The sequence below is a fragment of the Diorhabda carinulata genome, chromosome 1 (assembly GCF_026250575.1).
Source record: "Diorhabda carinulata isolate Delta chromosome 1, icDioCari1.1, whole genome shotgun sequence".
NCBI lineage: Eukaryota > Metazoa > Arthropoda > Insecta > Coleoptera > Chrysomelidae > Diorhabda > Diorhabda carinulata.
In genome coordinates, this window is record NC_079460.1 from 23,613,403 (window position 1) to 23,637,093 (window position 23,691).

The window sequence follows — 23,691 nt, forward strand, 5'->3', positions numbered from 1 at the left end:
TTCTTTCGGGACCGTTGGTTTTTTCCAAATCAGTCGACTTCCTAATGAAACAGAATGATCTCCCAATTTTTAGTTAAAAGTAGGATCAGATGTCATTATCCTACGTAACATTAATCGACCTTGACTGTGCAATGGAATAAAACTGGTTGTAAAAAACGTGATGAATAAAGTCATTGAGGAAACAATCATAAAGGGAAAATACCGATGATTCCAACAGATTTACCATTCGATTTTAAACATTTACAATTTTCGGTACGTCTGGCCTTTGCGATGATCATAAATAAATCGCAAGGCCAGTCATTGAAAGTTTGCGGAATCATCTTAGAGTTTCCTGTTTCGCGCATGGGCAATTATACAAAACAAAAAATATAGTTTATCAGAAAGGTTTAAATTTATAAACTGCTTGTATTATAACTGTTTCTGTCTGTCAATATAAATGGCCAATATTTCAGGAAAACTCTGTTTTGTAAGTAAGCAGCATCATGTGTAATTAATCGAAAATAATGATAAAAATTTTATATTAATTTTTTTCATTTGTGTTGTAATGAAAAAAGAATTCCTTCTGTTTGTTTTGAGTTTATTTTATACAAAAGTTTAGGTCTGAGGCAGTACGAAGTAGTCCTATAAAATCAACTATGACTAATAATGGGTTTTCAACATTCTTACGATTTAACTTATTTTAGTATTCGATACATATTAGGAGAAGATGGGTGTCAATTTTGAGATACCCTATATAATAACGAATAGAAAAAAGTTTTTGGGACACCCGTTACTATGAGTAATCTCATGTTTGATTTTGAAGGTAGTGTAATTGAAATTCTATTTCATAGTATATAAACTTGACGTAGGAATTTTACAAAATCTCTTTTCGCACCCGAGAGAAATAAATTTCTTATTCGTGAAATGTCTTCCTCGTAGCAGCAATGCAGAATCTTTGTGGTTAAAAATGGAGTATTTACCCAAGAATTATATCTGTAAATTAGGTTTATTGAACGAAAACGGTAGTGAGTTCCCAAATGGCATTAATCATAATAATCTGAAGACAGCAGAGTCAAAGGTTCTCAGTCTATTCGGATGATTTCTCGGTGATAACATTCTTTCTGAATGTTCTGCCTAATGTTCCAGAAATAAAATTATTTTCGAGAATGCCAAATACAGTTTGGTGGCAAATTTAGACCACCGATCAAACTAAAAACTAAGTAATTTTTGAATTATAATTTCTACCATTTCAATATGAGTCATTATGTAACATTTGTGATTTGAACTCATGAGCCGCTTCTTCAGATGTTGAAAAACGTTCACCTCGTAATTTATTTTTGATCTGAGGTAATAAGAACAAATTATTGCATGTAAATTGGTAGATCAATTCAATGTGTTGACTGTTTTTGTTTAAACTGATGTGTGAGAGCTCGAATTGTCGTCGATTTTGTCTTCTGCGATTGGTTTCCCTGATTCTTCTTACAAACAAATACTGGTGTACCATTCAGAATTGACCGTTCTACGTTGCTCTAATGGAACGGTGGAGACATATCCAGTTATTTCGAAAACACGAGGGACCATGAGTCGTCTTGAAAGATCCATGCAGTCTATTGTTGTTTAGTTTCGGATTCATATACATAGATCCAAGATTCGTCGCCTGATACGATCTTATAGACGTCTTTTGAAGCACCGTGATTTAATTTTTTCAGTACTTCTTTGTACCATTTTTTTGGGCGATCGTCAAATTACAATATTGAATATATGGGAGTGGAACTTATGCCCAAATATGCCTCAATCTCACGGTATATTACATGACGATCTGGCAATCTCAGTTTTCTGGCAGTCGATTTTGGAACACCTTCACTAAATTCATCCTGTATCGAAGTGCGACCACGATTGAATTCGAAAAACCAGTGTAACACCAAAAGTCGAAGCGAATTGATCGGAACCCTGCTGTTGGCTTAATCCATGCCGAAAATTTTCGCCACTTATTTCCATGTTCTCACCAAGATGATTGTTTCAAGTATGTGTAACCAACTCAAATAACACTCATATAAAAACACATTGTGAGTATATTCACCATTAAAAATGTCAAACTTCATGATGGCAATGTCAGATTTGACATATTCACATTAGTGTTTCCATATCTCAAAACTTAAATAGCAATCCTCGTATCTAAACAATATCCACCAATTGTGGAGCATGCAGGAAAGCTGTTGGTATCCATACTGAATTAGTTGAACGTTTTGTAACATACAAGGTATTAAGATTAAATAATGAACCTGGGAACGTAGCGTTTGAGCCTCACTATTCGGTTGTTTACAATGGAATAATTTTCTCTAATAAATGACATGAGTTTCGAGTGAAACTTCATCAGGTATACGAAAAGAATGTTTTCTCAATAGATTTGGTTTTAAGGCATTCTTGGAAAGAAAATAAGAGCCGAGAAGTTACGAAATCTTGTGTATTAAAATAGTCAGAATTATTATTCAATATTTCGAAAATGTATTCCAGGGTTCTTCAAAGGAGAAAACAACTACTTTCCTGGCTATTGCCTCGACAAATATTGAATTAGAACTTCTCTGAAGAGCGTGATGTAAATCGACCTTTTTTCGATATTAATAATAAGAAATCCTTCATTTTGATACATTTTGCTCACCTCATTTGCCATCTTATCATAAAAAAAATTTACAATCGAAATCGAAGAAAATGATAGAATAAATTCTCTTGATGTCACATTATATAAAATTAACAATAACACAAGAACAGAATGGTATTCGAAACCAACTTGGTTCTCAAGATATTGAACTTCAATACTATGTCATAAAAAAGATCAGTGATATTAAGTTTGGTTTGTAGATCTATCTAACTATCAGATCCTGAATTGAGATGCTTGATTATTCAAAAAGCAAAAACTGCATTGAAAGAAAATAATTATCCGGAAAAAATGATGAATAACATATTCAAGAAAAGTATAAACAGATGCTACAATCAATTGAAAACCAAAACAGAAACGAAACATCAAAACACAAAACATTTTTTCTTACCATATGTACAAGAGCTTTCACAACAATTGTCAAATTATTTTAATAAATATGATATTAGTATATGAACGACATAATAAATTATCTAAAAATAGGAATCTAAAACACCAAAAAAACAAAAGAAGTACTATTATATATCAAGTACCTTGTTCTATTTGTGACTTTGCCTACATAGGGAAAACATCTCAGTATTTAGAAAATAGACTAAGAGGTGATCAATACGATAAAAAATTAAACTTCATTAACAAGCCATGAAATTTAAAAGAAAATATAAATTCAATCGGAATCTAAAACACGAAAAAGAGAATTTTTGAGAAATGGTTCAAAGAAAAAACTATAAATGATGAAAAAGGCCTAAATAAGTTTAAATTTATAGCTCTATTTTGTAAATTCTAATACAACTACAAATCATACAATTGATGACTCCTACGTACTTGAGATGTAAAAACTAAGGAAAAATTATTTTTTATTCTTGATTATTTTATCCTTATTTTGATATTCGTGACGAAAGTGATCTATAAATTCAGTACTTAATTTACACAAGAAATATATCATGTAGTAAATTAAAAATAAAAAGTGGATTGGAGCAATTCATCCCTTCGTGTATTTTATAAATGCTATTAAAAATCTGGCTTTAAACTTCTGAAAATATGTTGAAGTGAGCGCTAAGGATTCTGAAATGTCCTTTTTTAAAATTCTAGTTGTGTCGAGAGCAAGTTGATTCTGCAGTGAATTCCTACAAACAGTTTACTAAAAACAAACAACTGTACCACAGTTTACAAAGAAAGACAAAAGAATGAAATAATGGATTTCATAATTCAGGACTGATACACGATATCGGATACAGCTGCAATCTTCTGGAATTCAACTATTATTTTGTCACGATTTATTTATATTATCGTCAAAAATGAGAAAAGATGGCGAAACATCCAATTATAGTTGAAAACATATACAATAAGAGTCAAAACATCATATTAATAATATTTTTCAGTATGAAATATGAAGTATTGAAAAGAATTTTGTTGCTCAGAAGTATATTTTCTCAGAATAACAATTTAATTCTTCAGGAATAATTAGGAAGAGCACATACGACTAGACGCTAGATCGTCCAAGTTGAAACTTTGTAACAGTGTGCTTTGTCAGACTTTAGCCACTTAAGATACGGTATACTGCCTAGAGTTTCTCAGTACCAAGCGAAGGTTTCTAAAGGCTCTATAAAGGATAACATTAATAAGCTGAACAAAGTTTAATTTACTATATAAAATGTAACACCACGACCTTTGAATGTTGCAGATCTTTTGAGTAGATTATTAGAAATGCAATCATTGAAATGAATTCAACATCTCAAAATGTTAAGATAAAGTGCATTTTCTTTATACTGCTCATCAATTGTATCTAGGTATATCAGACCAATGATAAAGCTTTAGATCTTTTGCATAAAGGAAAATATTAGAATTTAATCCCAGACAAAGTCTATCCTTGAAGTATGATATGAAAAAATTGGTGAATGAATCAATTAAACCAATGTTGGATAGCTTATTGAGAAGAATATCATAATTAAAACGATCAAAGGCTTTGGGAAAATCTGTATAGATGACATCAACCTGACTACTGTTATCCAATGTGCGGATAACCACGATAACAACCATGATGTTTATTACATATGGATTATTTCACGTGGTGGAAAACAACGTTTGAAATGTCTCGAAAAAGTTGGAAATAATTATGATAGGGTGAAAATTTCTTATAAACCACCTATATATCATTTTTACAAACAGAACAAACTCGTCCAATTTAGTTTATCACCTAAATTTACCAGATTTTCACGAGGAATTAAATAATTAACATTATCAAAGATTGCAAACAAAATGTTTTCACAATAAAACTACCTCAAGAACTGAATAGGATATTAGATTGAAAGTAAACGAAGCTGAATGAAGCTTCCATACAAGGATGGTTCCAGAAGTGCCTGACCTGGTCTAGAGATGGCGGTAGTTATTTGAAAAATACCACTGTATTAGAAAGTACACAATCTCTACAAGTTTGAAGACGTTGTTTAGTATTTGTTTGACAGCCATCAATAGTGAACAAAGCTGAACTAAATTCTACTCTGGTTGAGACTGCTCCTTCGTTTTAAACAGTAAAATATTGAGTAGCAGAGTTTAAGCGAAGCCATACGACCTGCGAAGACCAAAATCGCAGTGATCGACCAAATGAGGTGACGATTCCAGAAATGTTGAAGAAAATCCACAAAGCGGTTCTGGATAATCATCGACTGAAAGTGCGCGAGCTAGCAGACATAGTAGGCATTTCAAAAAGTGCTGTACATCACATATTAACTGAAAATTTGGACATGAGAAGGCTGTGTTCAAGATGGGCATAGCTTTTCCTCACAATGAGACAACCGGCTCCAAAGAAGATAAAGACTATTCCATCTGTAAGCAGAAAATAATCCGAAGCCCGTTTGGATTATTTATTATTTTATTTATTTTCTGTTCCCAGACTTGAAAAAATGGCTCGGTGGTCAAAGATGTTCCAACAATGAAGAGGTGATGTTAGCATGTTTTCCCAAAATTTTGTTTATTTGGGTAAACTTTTGGATTAGATTATATCGGTTCTTAACTGTCTGTCAAGATTGATACTAGTTGTAGATTGTTAAAACAACATTACATTTTTCACTGATTTATATACTTTTTAGTCGAATACATGAGTGTTAATGGTCAAAATAATGATTTTATTGAATGTATTGGAAACTGGAATAAATTATAAGGCTGATTTGTATTCAGTCCGAAATTTTCCTTCTGGTTGTTCAATTTCAAAGCTGTATACACTTTATCAATAAAAAAATCAGAAAAAATGTAGTCATGTTAGTCAAATGATGAACAAGTACTTTAGTATAGATTAAGTACTTATAAATTGCATTGAATGGGTGCAGCTATTCCCCTTAGCGAAAGTTAACCATTAAAGTAATGAATTATTATGTAAACTTTGTAATATCTGCGTTGGAAATTTTTCAGGGTCCAAGGAGGACTCGTTTGTGTAAATAAGATGAGTATTATCACTCGGTGTGGTCTTTGAGGGTCTAGAAAGTTACATTTTGATGATAGTACGCGCAATGACAGAAGCGAAGACGAAGAAAATATTATGTAACAGATCGATATTCTGAAATTCTTACGAAAATATTTTAGATTATTACAAATATTAAAATCAATATTCATTTTTTTGCGTTTGAATATAATCTATTTGTGATTTAATTGAATTCTCTACCGATAATAAATCTTGCAGATAAAACTCCCGTCTAGGAAAATATTATTGTTCGCGTTTAACGCTTTAGCGAAAATAATATGCAGCTTCATGAAAAAGCTGTTTGTTACGAAAACACAAGATTAACCGACTACCCCTTGACTGCTACATATAAAACTTTTTTATTGGAGGGAAAAAGTTTCGTAAATATAGTTACCCGAAAAAGAAGTCCCTTTTTTTCTAGAAAACACCGTCATGTGATGAAATGATGCTTTTAACATAATATTTTATCTTCTAACTAGAAATATTATTAAAACTTTCTTTTTTTTTAGTAACTAACTAATATATTCATATTTGTAAAGAAATATATATATATATATATATATATATATATATATATATATATATATATATATATATATATATATATATATATATATATATATATATATATATATATATATATATGGAGATGGATCGTGATACATGTATATGTTGACTGACGAATCCAGTCGACCATCTGAAATCAATTTTTTGAGTTTTTGAGACAAACATTGATTCCAAAATATCAAATTTTCAAATCTTCAAACCCAATCAGAAACTCTCCCACCTAATCAGATCCGTCGAAGATAAAATATCCAATGAACCTCATGGAGTGTATAAGATCCCCTGCTCAGATTGCCAGACAAATCGACGTATTTCCATCAGAACCAAGGAACACTTGTCTGTTACTAATTCCGATATTTCCTCCATCCTTTTCCAGCATCGTGTCCATACCCACACAATCCATTTCAATTGAACCAAAACTATCGCCCCACTCCTTTCCTTCAATTCCAAGATTGTTCGAGAAGCTATCTCCCAATATTTCCCAAGAAGCCGATCTCCACACATTTATCACCCCTCCAGCCAACAATATACTTCCCACGCGCACCAAAAAACCCAAACCCGCCAATAGGTTCCCTATAATTACAAGGACCAGGAGACTGGGTCCCCAATTAGCTCAAGACCAGCATGGAGTGTCTTTGTGTTAACAGTGTTCTTGATGGTTAGCATATTATTTGTATTTTATTTTTTTTTTGTTCGAGCTTTCCATTTCCTCGGTGAAATTCCAAGAATTAGGCAGATTGAGGCTTTGTAATCAACCAGGAAAAAGGAGTGATTAGTTTTGTGGAGTAGGCAGATTGAGACCACGGAATCGGATCACTTCTTACCAATGAACGGATAACCACCCTACATATATCGCTCCTACAAGGTTATGAGTTATTTACTTTATAAAAGTTGACCTCGAAAAAATAAATCTTCAGTGGCTGAGGAGATCCACACTACTTGTATATGTTTGAAAAAAAATTGAGTGCACAGTCTTGGCTGCTTTGTGTATTTGTAGTTTTACCACGGCTTTTACTTTGGATCTATTATCAAAGGTTGAGGTGAATAAATTTCTAAAATTTTGAGAATTGATCTCATTCTCATCACCAAATGTTTCTTTGCCCTGAAAGATATATGTCGGTTTAATTTATGTGTATTAATGTGTAAATTGGGAGAATCTAAGCGAAGAATTTTACGGATTCGATGCTGTTTATTGGGCTTCTCTTCCTTGACAGATATTCATTAGGATTTTATCTGTCATACCTCTTTGGGCTTTGGGCCTGATTGAGCTAAGGAGGAAGAAATCTTCAGACACCAATTGTTCCTTCACTCCTGTGGAGATAAGTTGGTTGGTTTGACCTATGTCGAAAGCGAGGGACCATATATTTTCCATATATTTATTTTGCTGATCCCTTTTCTCGGATGACTTCCAAGTGTAGAGTAAGCATATAGAAGCCTAAAAGGGTGATTCGTTGTCTGTAGTTAGCAGATTCCGACCACAAAATCCTTGATAATGGCCTCAAGAGATACCTGAAGTCAAGATTATTTATTAACAAGACTAAATGTATAAAGATAAATGATATAATTCAGGGTTTTTAAGGGTAAAGTTACGTGGTGTTACCACTGCTAAATAATTATTCAATAAGAAACTGATATTTAAAACTTCATAGCGAATTGCAATGTTCGGATCTATGCAAGAAATACAAATTATTGAATAGAAACTGTAGATGAAAAGTGGTGTTCGTGAAAAATGAATATGTATAAAAAATAAATGTATATGATATTAGAATAATCGCATTATATTGAAATTGTGAATATATATTGTGATGGTTGTAAAATTTGTTCAACAAGAGAAATCCATTTTATATAATCCAATAATTTTAAAGCGAACACGATATTCTTTCAAATAATTATTGTTCTACACGTGAAACGAAAGTGCAAACGTTTTATGTTAATTTTAATGAATTACGATGCCACATCGCAACCTGCAACCGCAACGTAATGATAAATTCATGCAAATTTTTTCCGCAACTTATAGTTCGACCCAAACACTTTCTCTTGTAAAACTCAACTATTAGTATCGAATTGTATCAGTTCTTTTTTTATATTTCACATTTGTCTTTTAGAATGGAAGTACGACGGCTGGCTATTAAATAACGAGATTGGTTCCGAAAAAGGATTTTATTATCTTTCAAGGAAATCTGAGCAGATGCAAGAGCTATTGGTCAGGAGTTAGATTTTTTGGCACCAACTTCGTATAGACTTTTTTCATTTTTCTAACCGTTTTTGGCGTTTACAGCGTTGGCAATCATTCGCATGCTCATTCGACGATCTGCACGCACAATTTGGTTGATTTTGGTCACTGTTTTCGGAGCTGAAACAGTCACAGGGCGACCTAGGCGCTGGACATCTTCAGTGCTCTCTCGGCAAATAGAGAATTGTCAGCATAGGCCTCTTGCAACAATTTATAGCACTCAGTCGGAGTTTTTTTTTTCAATTTAACGAGTAATTTGAGATTGATACGTTGCTCCACGAGAAAAAAAACACGGTCGTTTTAAAACACTACTACACAAATACTATAATAGTGAAAGAAACTTGTTTTGGAACGTGCATAGACAAAATATCTAAATACCCAACGCTCCACTCGTTTTTTACCCCACCCATCTAGGGCACCCTCTAGGCGCGCAGTCTCGTTATTCAATAACTAGACTTCGTATACCTATATACCACTAAATAATGTTTAATTTCTGTTTATAAATTAAATTAAAAAAAATATTTTTTATGATTAACTAATTAATTGAAATTGAACTCCACAGGAAAAAGTTTGTAAAAATGTTATTCTAAATTCTAAATTTTTCATTTAGGTTATTTCGAAAAAATTATGGTCCAATCAACCATTCTGTCTTTATATAATATACGTAGTGGGGTTCCATGAGTTCTTGGCTTCATATGCGTTCCCAAAAATCTTTATGCACACGTCGGTGTCTTAATAAGTTTTACACAAAATTTCAAATTACTGTTGCGAGTCATTTTATTAAAACAGAAGTCGAATGAACATTCGGTCAAATTTTTGACTATATTACGATTAACACAAATCAAAAATAGAATGGAGGTGAGTTGGGCCCATCAATTAAAAATTTGTATAAGTTGTTTCTCTGTGGACGAAAGTCATCAGAAGACGACTACGATGACTAGAAAAGCAGCGTCGAGCAGAGGTTGACTTTATTGAATCGAATACAACAGTGTACCTCACATTGCTTAGCTTTCCAATGCTACTGTACACGAATGTTGCTTCACAGAGATTGAACACACCCCGACCTGGCATCGTCGGACTTTTTTTGTTCGCAAAGCCGAAGGTCGAGTTAAAGGACAAAATATTCAACAGCGACGATGAAATTGAACATTTTGATTCTAAAGATGCACCATATTTTTATAGTGGTATAGAAGCTTTAGTCAGACGTTTTGAAAATTGCGTAGAAATAAAGTTAGGTTAAGAACTTATGGATCGCACTACGTATATTAATTTTAAATTAATGCTCATTGAAAAATAATTGCGATAACATCGTTTTTGTATCGAAAATATTGTAAACTTCTGTATCATTAGCTGCAAACGTGGCTTCGTCAAGTTATTATCAATCTTTAGACAAGAACACAAAATTCGAATCCATTTTCAACAGTTCCTTGTTTGAAACGATTGGTAAATTAGCTGGACAGCTGATGCGAATGTATGAGGTTTTATTGAAGGAATATTCAGGTTTAGTTAACCGACGATGCAGCTATTTTCGCGGAAACGCAGGATGACCTACAGAGACAACTACACAAATTCTGCCAGGTCAACCAAGCGATGAATGTGATTATATCCACAGAAAAAACTAAAAGCATAAACTTTGCTAAGGAGCCCGTATGATGTAAGCTGGTAGTTCAGGTGAAAATAATCGAACAAGTCTCACAATTTGAATACCTGTGTATGGAGCTGTAGAGTTATCACGACCAAGTGAAGGACCTAAGAAGCCAGATCAACAAAGCAACTGCCATATCGGGCTGCTTAAGACAGATAATATGCGCGAACGAATACATGGATAGCAAGATTAGGATCTATAAGACCTGTATCAGGCCAATCATGACATACGGAATAGAAACCAGAGAGGAAGCCTACCAAAACAAAAAGCATGCTTCGGGTAGCCGAAATGAAAACGCTCAGGGCTATAGTGAGAAAAACAGGAGTAGATCGAATCAGAAACACTGATATCAGGGAACAATGTGGAGTGCAAGACATCGTAAGATGGGGGAGACAAAGAAAAATATACTGGTACACCCACATGAGAAGAGAGTAGACAGCTACGTATCGTACTTGAAGGGAAACCAATAGGAAAAAGAGAACCCGGACGACCACCTAAAAGATGGATGAACAGCTGGCAGTCCACCTCCCAGGAACTGATACAGAGGAACCTGCAAAACTAACAAACCATGAGATCTCAAAAATGAATAAGAAGAAGAAGTTAATCGGAAGCGAGCTCTCTTAGTTAGTAAAATAATTGCACTGATATTGTTTGAAAACAAATCATTGACCTATGATTACAGCATTATATTTTCGTTTTCGAAATCAAACTTAAGAGTAATTTTTCTGTTAAAAGTTTTCCTCTTACTTTAATATAATTATATAACAAACTGGTATATATAAAAGTAAAAGAGCATGAATAAATGTTTGGATGTAGCTGCAGGCTCTTATTACAACTTGTTTACATACAAGATGAAGCCGTATTCCCAATATGCAGGAGCAAATCTAATTTTATCCACAAAATATTGTATAAGGTTAAAACAGTACAACTTGAAAGCAAACACAACATTATTGCAATAATTAAAAGTTAAATATTTGCACACTATTTTGATTTGTTCATATAAGAAAATAAATTCAAAACAATCGCAACAAAAAATTTTTTGGAGCGTATGGGCTTGCTGCTAATGGGTCTGAAAACGATGTTGGATATATATTTTTCAATTATAACCACGCCGTAACGTAATTTTACTGCATGTCTCTAGCAATGATATAAATTTTAAAAAGTGTAATACTTTTACTCCATCAATCGCTTGATTACGTCATCAGCACCGATCTAGTTTCGCCCACCAAGCTAAAGCAGCATCCACACCACACGTTTTTTGTGTCATTATGCTGTCGCGTCGTATTATTTTTTAATGAAAAGAAACAGTAGAAATAATCGGTTTGGTTATGGAGATAATTTCAAGGTAAGTGGGTACTTTCATTTTTTAAGTAACATTCAAAACTTACAATACAGGGTAGCTTCCCATATTATTTTAACAATAATGTAGTAGTTTTAAGATGTTACTTGTGGTTTGATTTTTTTTTGCATTGACATGGGATTAAGACTGAATATTGTGCATAATAGGTTTTTCATAATTAGTGTTTTTTAAAATTCAAGTTTAACAATGAGGAAATTTAACCCCAAGAGAATTTTTTATTAATAAAAAATAAAATCGGTCTGATTCTTTTGTTTTTATAAAAACTTTTATAACTATATTTTTTATGTAAGTTTGTTGATATTTTTTGCTTGGTGTCAGGCATTAACTGAGTCAAATTCATAAAATTTAGGGGTACTATAACAATAGTATTTCCATATCTCATTTTAACTATTGAATATTGAAAATCAGACACTTTTCTGTTAGAACACCATAGGCCAACAAAACCGAGATCGAATTTGCTCCAAATTAAATGTAATATATTTGTTTAAGTTTAGTATCTCAAAATTAAGAGGTTCTGTGTACATAAAATCTTGTTTTTGCCCCATGAATATACCATTCTATCGATCTCTTTGTTCATATGGTTAATGCCGTGGATTTTACAGTCAAAAAATCGTTATTTGTGGCAAAACAACTATAACAAGACAATATATTTGTTGTCAGAAGAGCCACGAAAAAATCCCTCCTCCAATTTTATCAACAAATCAACTGTCTGTCAACTGTCGTCTATCAGGCCGGCCGCTATCCCACACAATCGGCGCTGATGACGTATAGTACCTATTTGGAACGGATCTCGGGCGGTACTAAATATATTCAGATTTGTAAACTTTCTAACTTTGTTGATACGAATCGTATTGACTTAAACAAACATTATTATTTTTGGCAAATAAAGGATTTAGACTCATTATATCGTAAAAGGAAATAGATAAATTGTCAGTATGTATTTCTACTATCTCCTGTGACCTAAAAACGTTGAAAAATGATTACTTTCACGTACCCCCTATTTTCTCGTGTCTAGTTACCATAAGTTGGTAAAAAGACCCTTAAGATTTTCTCTATAGCTAATCTTCTAAAATCTAACCACTATTAATATTTATGAATTCTACGATAAGAGGAAAGAAAGCATACTGCTATGCAAGTATTGCATGTATTTTGAACCTTTTTTTTGCATTGTTCTACCTTTAAATCGACTTTTTATGAAAACGGAAAACAGAGCCGGCTGACATAACTTTTTTAAAACCAACTAACAAGAACCGTTAACACAAATCTAACAAATCTCTCCAAAATTATACGAGTAGATAGAAATATGAACAGTGAAATATATTAATAGACCAGAGTCGATAACTTTTGAAACCAAAAAGAACTAATAGTAATATGAAACCCAAAATTTGGGCGAAAAATTCAAAAAACCGAGTTTTTGATTTTTACCTTTTACAAAAAACATTTTTTTCAATATATTTTATGAAAAGTTACCTTTTTATATCCCATAAACACTGTAATTAATCCATTCGATACAAAATATTCATTTTTAAACCTTACTTTGACTTAATATCGAAAAAACATCCTAATTTTCAATCGAAAATTCTCCCGTCAAAATATCAGTTTCTTTTTAATAGTCATTGAGGCTTTGGTTAAATGAAAATCTCTATTTCCTGATGGTATGAAAAATATTACCATGGGTAAATTTTCTCAGAAAAGGCAAAAAATAAGACGAAAAAAACTCCAAATTTTTTTCAATCATTACGTACAATTTTTAGTCACTTATTGAATTTTTCCATTTTTAATAAATTAAAAATGTGAGATTCCATGTTATTTTGAAAAGCATAAGAAGAATTAGAGTCTATAATTTTTATCTAAAAATTGTGCATAATAATTAAAAAAAATTCGGATTCAAATTTTTTCCCTTTTCTGAGAAAGTTCACCATAGTGATGGTAATATTTTCTTACACCATAAAAAAGAAAATTTTCCAACGAATAGAAATCTCACTGACTTTTTGAAGAAGCAAATTTTTGATGGGAGAATTTTCGTTCGATAATTAGGGTGCTTTTTCGATATTATGTCAAATCAAATAAATTACAATGTATGACGGACACATTTTTTTATAAAAGATAAAAATGAAAAACCGAGCACTCGATTTTTTCAATTTTTCACGTAAATATTGAGGGGTTATTTGAAAAAAGTGAGAATACAAAAGTTGTATGTCTTCTTAACACCTACAACTTTGCTATTTGACTTTTTTCCATAGGACTAGAAGTTTTATCGAAAACCGTTTTTTATTTTAAAAAAAAAACTCTCTTTTTCTCCCTTCGCTAAGATAGCCCGGTAATTATTTTTCCTCCCATTTTTGACATTGAGTATCATCGTTTCTTCTAAAACGGTGTTTATGAATTTATTTCATATTTTCAATTACTTTGCTGAATTGTTCAAACTCCACATTTTCTGGTATATTAACGTAAATTATAATTATTTTTGCTAAACAAATCTGCAGCAAAAAATTGATGAGATGCAAAATAATGAGAAGAGAATTTATTTATAGAATTTATAAATTGGAAAGTTTCATACGTTCAGATTATAAATCTCAAAACTAATCGCCCACTTACATAATCCAGATAATTCAAATATCGACTAATTTTCCCTTTAAATTATTGGTTATGTTGAAGTATACGGTGTTAAGATAGTATTATCTGCAATAACGAATCCTACGGAATCTTTAGATCTTCGGCCTATTTACATTTTATCAAAAATCATTGAAAGAGCCATTGAAATACAAATTGAGAAGCATGTTAAATCCTATTCAATACTGCCTGCAACTCAGCCGGGATTTTCAAAAGGATACAGCTATACACCAGCCCCCATTCACTTTGTGGAAGAGATTAGGGAACAAGATACAGCAAAGAACAATATTGGAATGCTGGACTCTAGCATATCAAAGTTATTATTTTGATTGTTGCAATTTAATGATTTTTCAGATAATTTAAATAAGTCGTATTTTAATAAAATCTATAAAAATAAAAATAAGCATAGTAAGGTTAAATCCTTATATTCCTACACATGGTGTCTCATGGGATCCTACTTTTAGCTCTTTATTATCTATTTCATACATATTAAAGTTCGTAAACTCCCTTGAAACCAGTGACGTTTATCTGTACTTTGATCATAACAGGAAGTCACTTTGAGGAAACAAAGTTCCCAACTTCTCAATTTTGAGTTGTTGAACACTCTGTAGATTACCATTGGCACTGTTATACAAAAGTTGAGAAATTGTTGAAGTTTCTTTTACAAACAGAATAGATGAAGCAATAGAATTTAGAATGTTAACAAAGTTTATGCATAGCGTTTGTAACAATATGGTTGTATAAGAAACAAAAGCATCCTCAGCAAGTATTTATTAGAGGCTGCGTCTCCATCATTTGCATATTAAAGTTTGATATTGCATATTTTAACATCATATATTCCTGAGCTGTTCTTACACAGAAATTTATTTTCATCTTATTTGCCACAGCTGATGTTTTACATGGTTTGAAAGGAAGCTATTATGTTATGAAAAAGACAAATCAGCACGTGAGGATAATGAAATTTTAAAGTACTATCTCTTAAGTTATTTGCTGTTCTGTTTTCGACGTGCTAATACTAACTTAGATACTAGTGATAACAAGAAATGCAATCGTTATAGGTTAACAGTCGGTTTTCATATATCAAAATTCCTACGTCCCGATTTAAATAGTAAAAGTCTCTAATAATTCTATAAAGAATGAACTTGCTTCACTTTATTTCGATAATTCTTTCGTGAATTGTTCAGATACAGTTAATGAGCGGCCAAGGTTGCCAAAACCCAGCAAAAGAAATCCGGAAGTCACACCATTTATCAAGCATTTATCTTGTTTGAAATTAGACAAAAGACTGAGTGTGAATTCATGAGAATTTCAGCTCTCATCAAATCCACAATGCAGTGGCATCTGGATTTCGTTCTATTCAACGAAAATACCCTCTCGAGATAAGTGTTGAAAGGAGGGATACTCAGTACGCAGGACACAATGGTTTTTAGCGCGTCCAAATTTTCTTTTACAATTTTACTGCTCAACTCCCAAATCCGGAACAATCCGTGTCCCGGGTGCAGACAAGCCGGAAATCGGGAAATCTTGGACGGTTGGTAACTGTGGGTACAGCGTTGGTTTAATCGTTTCAATAGTGGAGATTTGACACACGGAAAGCGTTGGAAAACCTTTAGAAGAGACCATGCACTACCACTTGAAATAATTAGGTGAGATCTATACAAGTTATCAAATAGTGCTTTTACCGATATTCAAGCGGAACGTTGAGTCGACGTTTGTAAACAGCTTCTTGTCGAAAGATAATCTTTTTATTAATTGCATTGGTACTTGCGAAAAAAAATGGATTCATCTATTATCAGAAATCGTTGCAAAGAGAGATCGAACCGAGCGGAAAGTTTTGTTGGGTGTCTGGTGGAATTATGAAGGTTGAAAATCATTCCAGATCGTCGAGCTATCAATCGAGGTATACAGTAGACAGCTAATACGAATGCATAAGGTATGATCGGAGAAATAGTCAAGTTTACTTAACCAAAAGTGGGTTCTATCACAAGACATCGCTAAACCACACTAAATTGAATAAAATCGAAGAACTTGGTGGTATTGAATCCAAAGAAGATACTGACAATAAGTATATCTTAGTCAAAATAATGGTTTTATCAGAGTCTCAAAAAGCTTACTGACCGTTGTGATATAACCACATTATACGATGGATCATACTTCGAATATTCAGGACTTTTTTTGTATAATCATTGGAAAAACAATTAAAAATAAAAAATTAAACAATAAAGAACAAAATTATTTATGAGACTTCCTTTATATTCTATTATTTTTGCATGTATTTTGAAAGTTTAAAAGTACATTTTCTTTTTTTTAATGCTGTTGGGCGATGCATATTATGTGGATAGGCGTGGTTATTATCATAAAAACGAGGTGTACCACACCCTTAGAAATTTTGTTACCGTAAACCACTTGACAATTGTTCATATTCCATGTATATGAATCATATCTAACACGAATATAGAAGTAGAATGGGAAGTCCGATACGGTAAACTGTTTTTTTACTGAACCAAGAAACAGCTTATAAATAATGAGTCTGAAATTTGTTTTTAGAAATTGTATTAATTAAAAAAATGTGTACAATCATTTGAACTTACTAAAAACGCGCCTTTAATAACTACAGAAGAAATTTTGGGAGAGCTTCAAACAAATTTTTAAGTATTCAGAATGATAAATTATCTACACTTTTGGTTAATAAAAGGTCGGATGTAGTGATCTGGCGCATTCGACAGTTCTTAAAGAAACATTCAGCGAAACTGTTAAAAGTCACTTACCGCCTTTTTGATGAAAGAAACGAAACCATATCCTTTTGACTTCAACGTCTGTGGGTCTCTGACAACTCTGCAGTCCCTGTAACAAAAATATGTAATATGTTAGATGCTCTTTTTGTAATAAGGCAATTCCGAGTTTTGAAACATCGTTTAATTGTTTTTCACTTTTTAACCCATGTTACAACTGAAATAAAGAAGAAATTCAACTTGACAATCACAGGTTTTGTTGAAACTTCTTTCATTTCACGAAAGCTGTATTCAATCTGACTACGCGAGAATTACATTTTCAAAAGATTGATTTATCTTAATTAAGTATGAAAGCCCTTATACTTCATATCTGAATTTGACATGTTTTAATATCTTTTTACTTTTTTACCTCATATTTTTGTCAAGACGCATCGATTTGTTTGAAGTTGTTACAGTAGATATGAAATACCTTAAAAAGCAAAGTATACTCTATGCCTATATGTGCTTCTACCATGGGGAGTGAATATAACCCCAACTAGGATGTGGTGATTTGTGTTGTTGAAATTAACCATAGAAATCGATAGAATATAGCATTCTAAGCAAAAATTATTCTATGGAGTTTTTTGTAAAAACACTTTTTGACTTATTCGTTATTGAAATTTTAAATTTTTGTTACAAAAATTTAAAATTTTGATACCTTAATGGACCTCAAGTGTCCAAGGAATACCCGTAATCAATCATCTATGATATAGGTACCTATTAGGATCGTGTACCATGAATCTTAATGAGTACAATAAAACTTGAATTCATGTCATATCCTTCGACTAAATGGCTTATAGATTTACACACAAAAGATTGTATCTCTGTCTGGTTTACATTTGTGCAATGTTTTTAAATTTAAAAAGTTTTAAATTGAAAATTATTATGTCAAAACATGCCACTTCCTTGAAAGTACGTAGTTCTTTCAAAACAATAAATATAAATAACAATTTGTTTTGGTAACTTACTTTGTAATTGATGATGATGATGAAAAGTAACTAGTTAGAAAATGTGTCATAACATTAGTTTGAACTTATTGCAGTCATAATAAATGTTGTGAAGAGGTTTACAGTTTTGGATATGTTGATACTTGAACTGCATTTTGAGAAATCTCATCTCAAGTTGAGCCCACATTAAGTGAGAACGACAATTTGGATGGTTTTGCGTTTCGAAGCATATTGTGAATCGGCGACGCCCAACTGGTCCATAAATATAATCTAAATTGATTTTACTACATCTTTGAGTCATTGCGTTATCCTCATTCGTGACCAAATTGCAGAATACAAGAACAAATTCAGCGCCATACTATGAGAGTGTATTCCATTTTAGCTATGAAAGCATTTCCCATTAACCTGGTTGAGTTAAGACAGATCTAGTAATTTTCGGCGACCATACCTTCCTCATCTTCCCGAATAATGGTAGTTAATGTTCATGTTAAAACCGAGAGCTTCAATTACCAGGATTTCGAACCGTTTGCATGCTTTTAGAAACAAATATCAAGATGACTTGCCTTTCTCTAAAAAATTATTGTTTGTACGTAAATATGAACTAGAAAATATTGATCTTCATCTTTATCCACTGTAATTCTCAATAATTTCGAATAAAAATTTGTTTCTAGCGTATAGCTATTGATAAAATTGTACTGTAACTGAATACTTTTGGTCGGGGAAAGATATTTACAGCATGATAAGGCTCATGAATTCTCTCTTTTTATTTGACATTCTCATTCGTTCAATATTACTGCAAATTTCCAAAATAGATGTAAAAACACTACCACAGACTTCTTTCCCTCTAAAATATATTAACTTATTTTTTATCTGGTAGGGTGTTGAAACGATTTCTTGAACAGAAACAAAGAAACCATAAAAATTCAAATCCAAGAACTCGTTCCGGGCTAACACAATAAAAAGTTTTTAAGTGTAGTTTGAATGACAGGAAACCGGAAGTATCCAAAATAATACCGTACGTGTGAAGAGAATGCCAATATCTCTTCACATGTAACTTTAATATTGGAACACTGTCTTAGGAATGGAGTATTAGTAGTTGGGTTTAAAATCTTCGGAAAACTATAAAATAGTTATATCAATGAATAAATAAGAGTTATTTTCGAAAAATGTAACAGTGCAGTATTTTGATTGGATCTTCCTTTGTCGATACTTAGATGTGCACAGGAATGTATTCAGGGCACAAGAATGATAATCCACCCCACAACGATCATTATGAAACTCTATACAAAGACTATTGATATTACGAAAAATCGATTTTATGCGGAAATATTTACTTCCAAAGATATCGGAAGTGGCCGTTATCTCAAATATCGAACCATGGATAACTTTGTTCGATAGATTCCATCAAGATCTATCTGTGTGTGAAAAGTCACGATGATTGACACATGCGTATAAGAGTTTCTGTGGAAAAAGTATGCAAATGCATTATTTTCACGAAAAAACAATAGATTTGTAACGTTAGGTTAGGTTATGTTAGATTAGGTTAGGTTATGTTAGATTAGGTTAGGTTAGGATAGGTTAGGCACTAGGGATCTGCAAAGTTTACAACTGATCAATCATCCCCTTTTTCTTTAAGAATGTTCAGGATGTGCTACGGCTCCAGCTGCCAGGGATCTTCTATTTCAGATGTAACGGATTGTAACGCTCTGTAGTGTCTAGCCTGTGAGATAATGTGAATGAAGGTTCTATTATCTACATTCCATTTGCTAGGTCTATTGTCTTTAGGTGTTTATTGAGGCAACAGTACCTCGATAGGACTTTTGTTAGTATTCGTAGTGCCTTGCCTAAGTTGATCTACCGTATCTTTGCCTGTTTCAACCGCTGTAATTCTACCTATTTATCCGCCTCTATTTTTGTGAGCCTGTTAGTATCTAGAGATCTAGTAAATGTGATAATTTTATTTAAGATGTATGAAGGGCTATTATATTACCAATACATCAAGACAGATGAATTATTCCTCCTGGTTATAATATTTGTAATGACAATGAGTATAGGTTTGTGGACATATATGCAAAAATTAAAGCTACGAAATTAGAACTTACATAAAAACAGTGAAATTTCAAATTTTCTATGTCTTTATCTAACTGATATTAAAATATGTATTTACTAAAATCTTCCTGCAAAATAAACTTTGTATGAATTTATTTCGAATTTATCTCATGAGTGAGTAGTAAAATTACTTTGTAATTTATAAACCGAGAAAAAAATTAAATTTAAACGCAAAATGTACTAATTTAAAAGCTGCGAGCTTCTCCTAATGACGCTTTTATTTTTATAAATTTAAATTCAAAACGATTTGCTTACAACGTTCTATGAAAGTCGAAGAAAGTCAAGTTAAACTTAAACAGGAAATTCTTTCGTGAATTCATTCTTCGTTAATTGACTAAAACAATAAATTGTTAAGAAATGCTGGAAACTGTATAATTAAGAAAAAACCAATTAGCAAGGAAAGGTTTCGATTTAAAACATTAAATTTTTGTTCCAAATTTTTAATAATTAAATACGTATATAAGAACTCAATAAATTCTAAGTCACACATAGAGATGGTACTCAAAATATTTCCTCCGCAAATGATCATCTTAAAAGCGCTTTAACCACTTAAAACATGCGATAAAAGTCCACTGCCATGCACTTCTTTCAATACATCATAAATTTCAGTTTATGTTTTCCAAGTTTAACGTGAAATTGCTTCTGCTCTTCTGTTAGACTTGACATTATATGGTATAAGAGCACCTCTGATGCGGATGAAACCTACTACACTGATTAGTTCACAGTTGCGTGAGGTACTGAATTCTTAACTGATCATTCTACAGCAACTGTTGTTGTGATACAATTATTTTCGTTATTTTATAGTCACACCTCGTAAAAGTATACTGATAGTACAGTAGCTAATATATTTTCGTTCCTCTAAAGTAAAACAAAATGTTGGCACAAAAAAATTTGGATTTCGTAGCGGACTAGACACACGCGAAGCTCTTTTCTGAATGTTTTATTGGTTTCGAAGAAAAAAAAATAATAAATCTATAATATAGACTATCATGATATGTATCTATAGTTAAACATAGTCAAACAGCAGTAGTCAGGCAGCGGAAAACATGGAAGACTTGGTGCTGGACACGTATAGTAACATATAACCTATTTCAATTAGAATGAATGCCACAACATTGAACTGATATTACATCCCAAGTATTTGGGTAGCTGGCTGAACGATAACGAAGAGATACGAGCGAGGATTGAAAGGGCACGTAGGGCATTCAGCAAATGTAAGCCAACTCTCACTAGTGGAAATCTCATAGTTCAAACGCGGTCAAGAACATTTCGCTGTTAGGTATGGAGCATTTTTTGTACGGATATGAGACCTGGACGCTTGAAGCTGACATCATGAATAAAGCGAAGCGTTCAAGATGTGGTGCTACCGAAGAATCCCGTGGACTGCACATTAGTAATGGAAGGGTACTCAGACAGCTAAATAAATATTGAGAATCAGAAACGTCAGTACCAAATACCACACCTTCCATCTGACCAAATAGGAAAAGGTAGAGGGCAGAAGATGGATAGGTAGTAAAAAGGTATCGTGGTTAGAGATTGGACTGGACTGGTTAGGTTAGGTTAAGTTAGGTTAAGTCGAACAACTATTCCAAGTAGCGACAGATAGAGACCAATTCGACCAGATTGTTATGGAGTCTACGCTTGAAGATAGTTATGGTACTTAAGGAAAAAGAAAATGAAACATATATTTCTATCATTATTAGAAGATTATTTAGACTAAAGAAAGATTGTCTTACTACTTTGTTCACTTAAATTCACGTAGACGGTGCTTTATTCATATTTTGAAGGCTTGATGTACCGTAAATTACACTAATAAGTGAATTGTGGATTCTTTCTATCTATTATATTTATTTTTTATCATCCATGAAAGTTTTATTGAAACTTTATTCAAAAATAAACGATTGAGATAGCATACCATTAGTATCATGTCTCTCTTTCAAATTATAAACGGTTCATAATTACATAATTCATATGATGGTTTGCAATAATCATTAAATTTTAACGATCTCAACTAAATGAATGGGATCAGATACAGCCACAATTACTCTGTAATTATATTAAACTAGTCAATTCAACAACGGAATTAACATGCAGTACCGTCTTTATGGATAACGAAAATAGTATGATTCTACTGCAAAGTAAAATGGTGTATCAACTTATTCAAGAATTTATATCAACGAACCATTTATATAAACAAGTGAAAATCTTAAATCGGGATGTCTGAACATGGAAAAGACAATCTTCACTGACGCATAATACGATAAACCATTGAATTGGTCAAAATTATCTGGTTAAGGTTCTGCTGGAGAGTTTACACCGAACTACCAGTTATAACTACATTGATACCAATGCTTGTCAAATTTTTGAATGTTACACTCTCAATTCTCAATTTCCATCAAAATCTGTTGGTCAAATTCATCATCAACATAAGCCATTACTTTATCTTCACACGACATGACTCATCAGTTTATTAAGATCAACCACTATAAACTAATATTCAGTATATTATATATGTATTTAAATAAGAAATAATCCCAGCTTTGTGTAGTTTTCTATCTAATCTTTCCGCCCTGTACATAAATGTGTTCTAGTATCGATTAAAACGAGAATATTTCAACTACCACAAAATCAGAATTTTCTCTGGGGAGTTTACTTGAACCGGCGACTCTTCTCAATTTGAAATTAAAGAGGAAAACACGATATTTTAGATTAGGGTTATGTGCACTAAAATTAATGATCAATTTATCTTGGTCACTGATATATATATATATATATATATATATATATATATATATATATATATATATATATATATATATATATATATAATTTCAAGATTTTGAACCATCAACCGATGACAGAGTTCTCTAATGAAAAATAACAATTTATTCACATAGTTTGGATCGTATGATTAGAGAAAACGAGAATAAACATAATTATTGTAAATGAAAAATGAAAGAAGTGTTTGAAGGATCGAGAGAGTTGATGGGACGAAAAAAACGTGAAGAGCCAATGTGATTTCAACAACAAAAAATTGGTAAATATACTTGAACGAAAATCAGAATAAGTTTAGCAATAAACGGGAAAAGGTAGTTCAATTCAATGAATTTTTTATATATAATAATATAGGAAATTTGTGAAAACCGTCATATAATCGAGAATATATTATCACCTTATACAGATTGTTAAACAGATATATAAAACTGTCATGATCATTCAAAGATTTTTCATCGTGAAACTGTAATTTTTGACTTATTAATTCGGATGTCTATTTGATAACTAATATTAACATAGAAGACTGGCAAGGCAGACCGCTATTAAAAGCTATGGAAAGAAGAGGAATAAGATCCATATTAACTG

General features: G+C 32.2%; 1 protein-coding gene across 2 annotated transcripts in view; it reads right to left on the reverse strand.

The window, feature by feature from the left end:
* Positions 1-23,691, reverse strand: part of LOC130896139 (cytotoxic granule associated RNA binding protein TIA1) — a 385,008-nt gene that overhangs the window by 45,292 nt on the left and 316,025 nt on the right. For both annotated transcript variants that reach the window (XM_057803957.1, XM_057803965.1), the window contains one exon: positions 17,273-17,348. In XM_057803957.1, the coding sequence (XP_057659940.1) occupies positions 17,273-17,348 (76 nt within the window). The remainder of the gene's footprint in view (positions 1-17,272; positions 17,349-23,691) is intronic.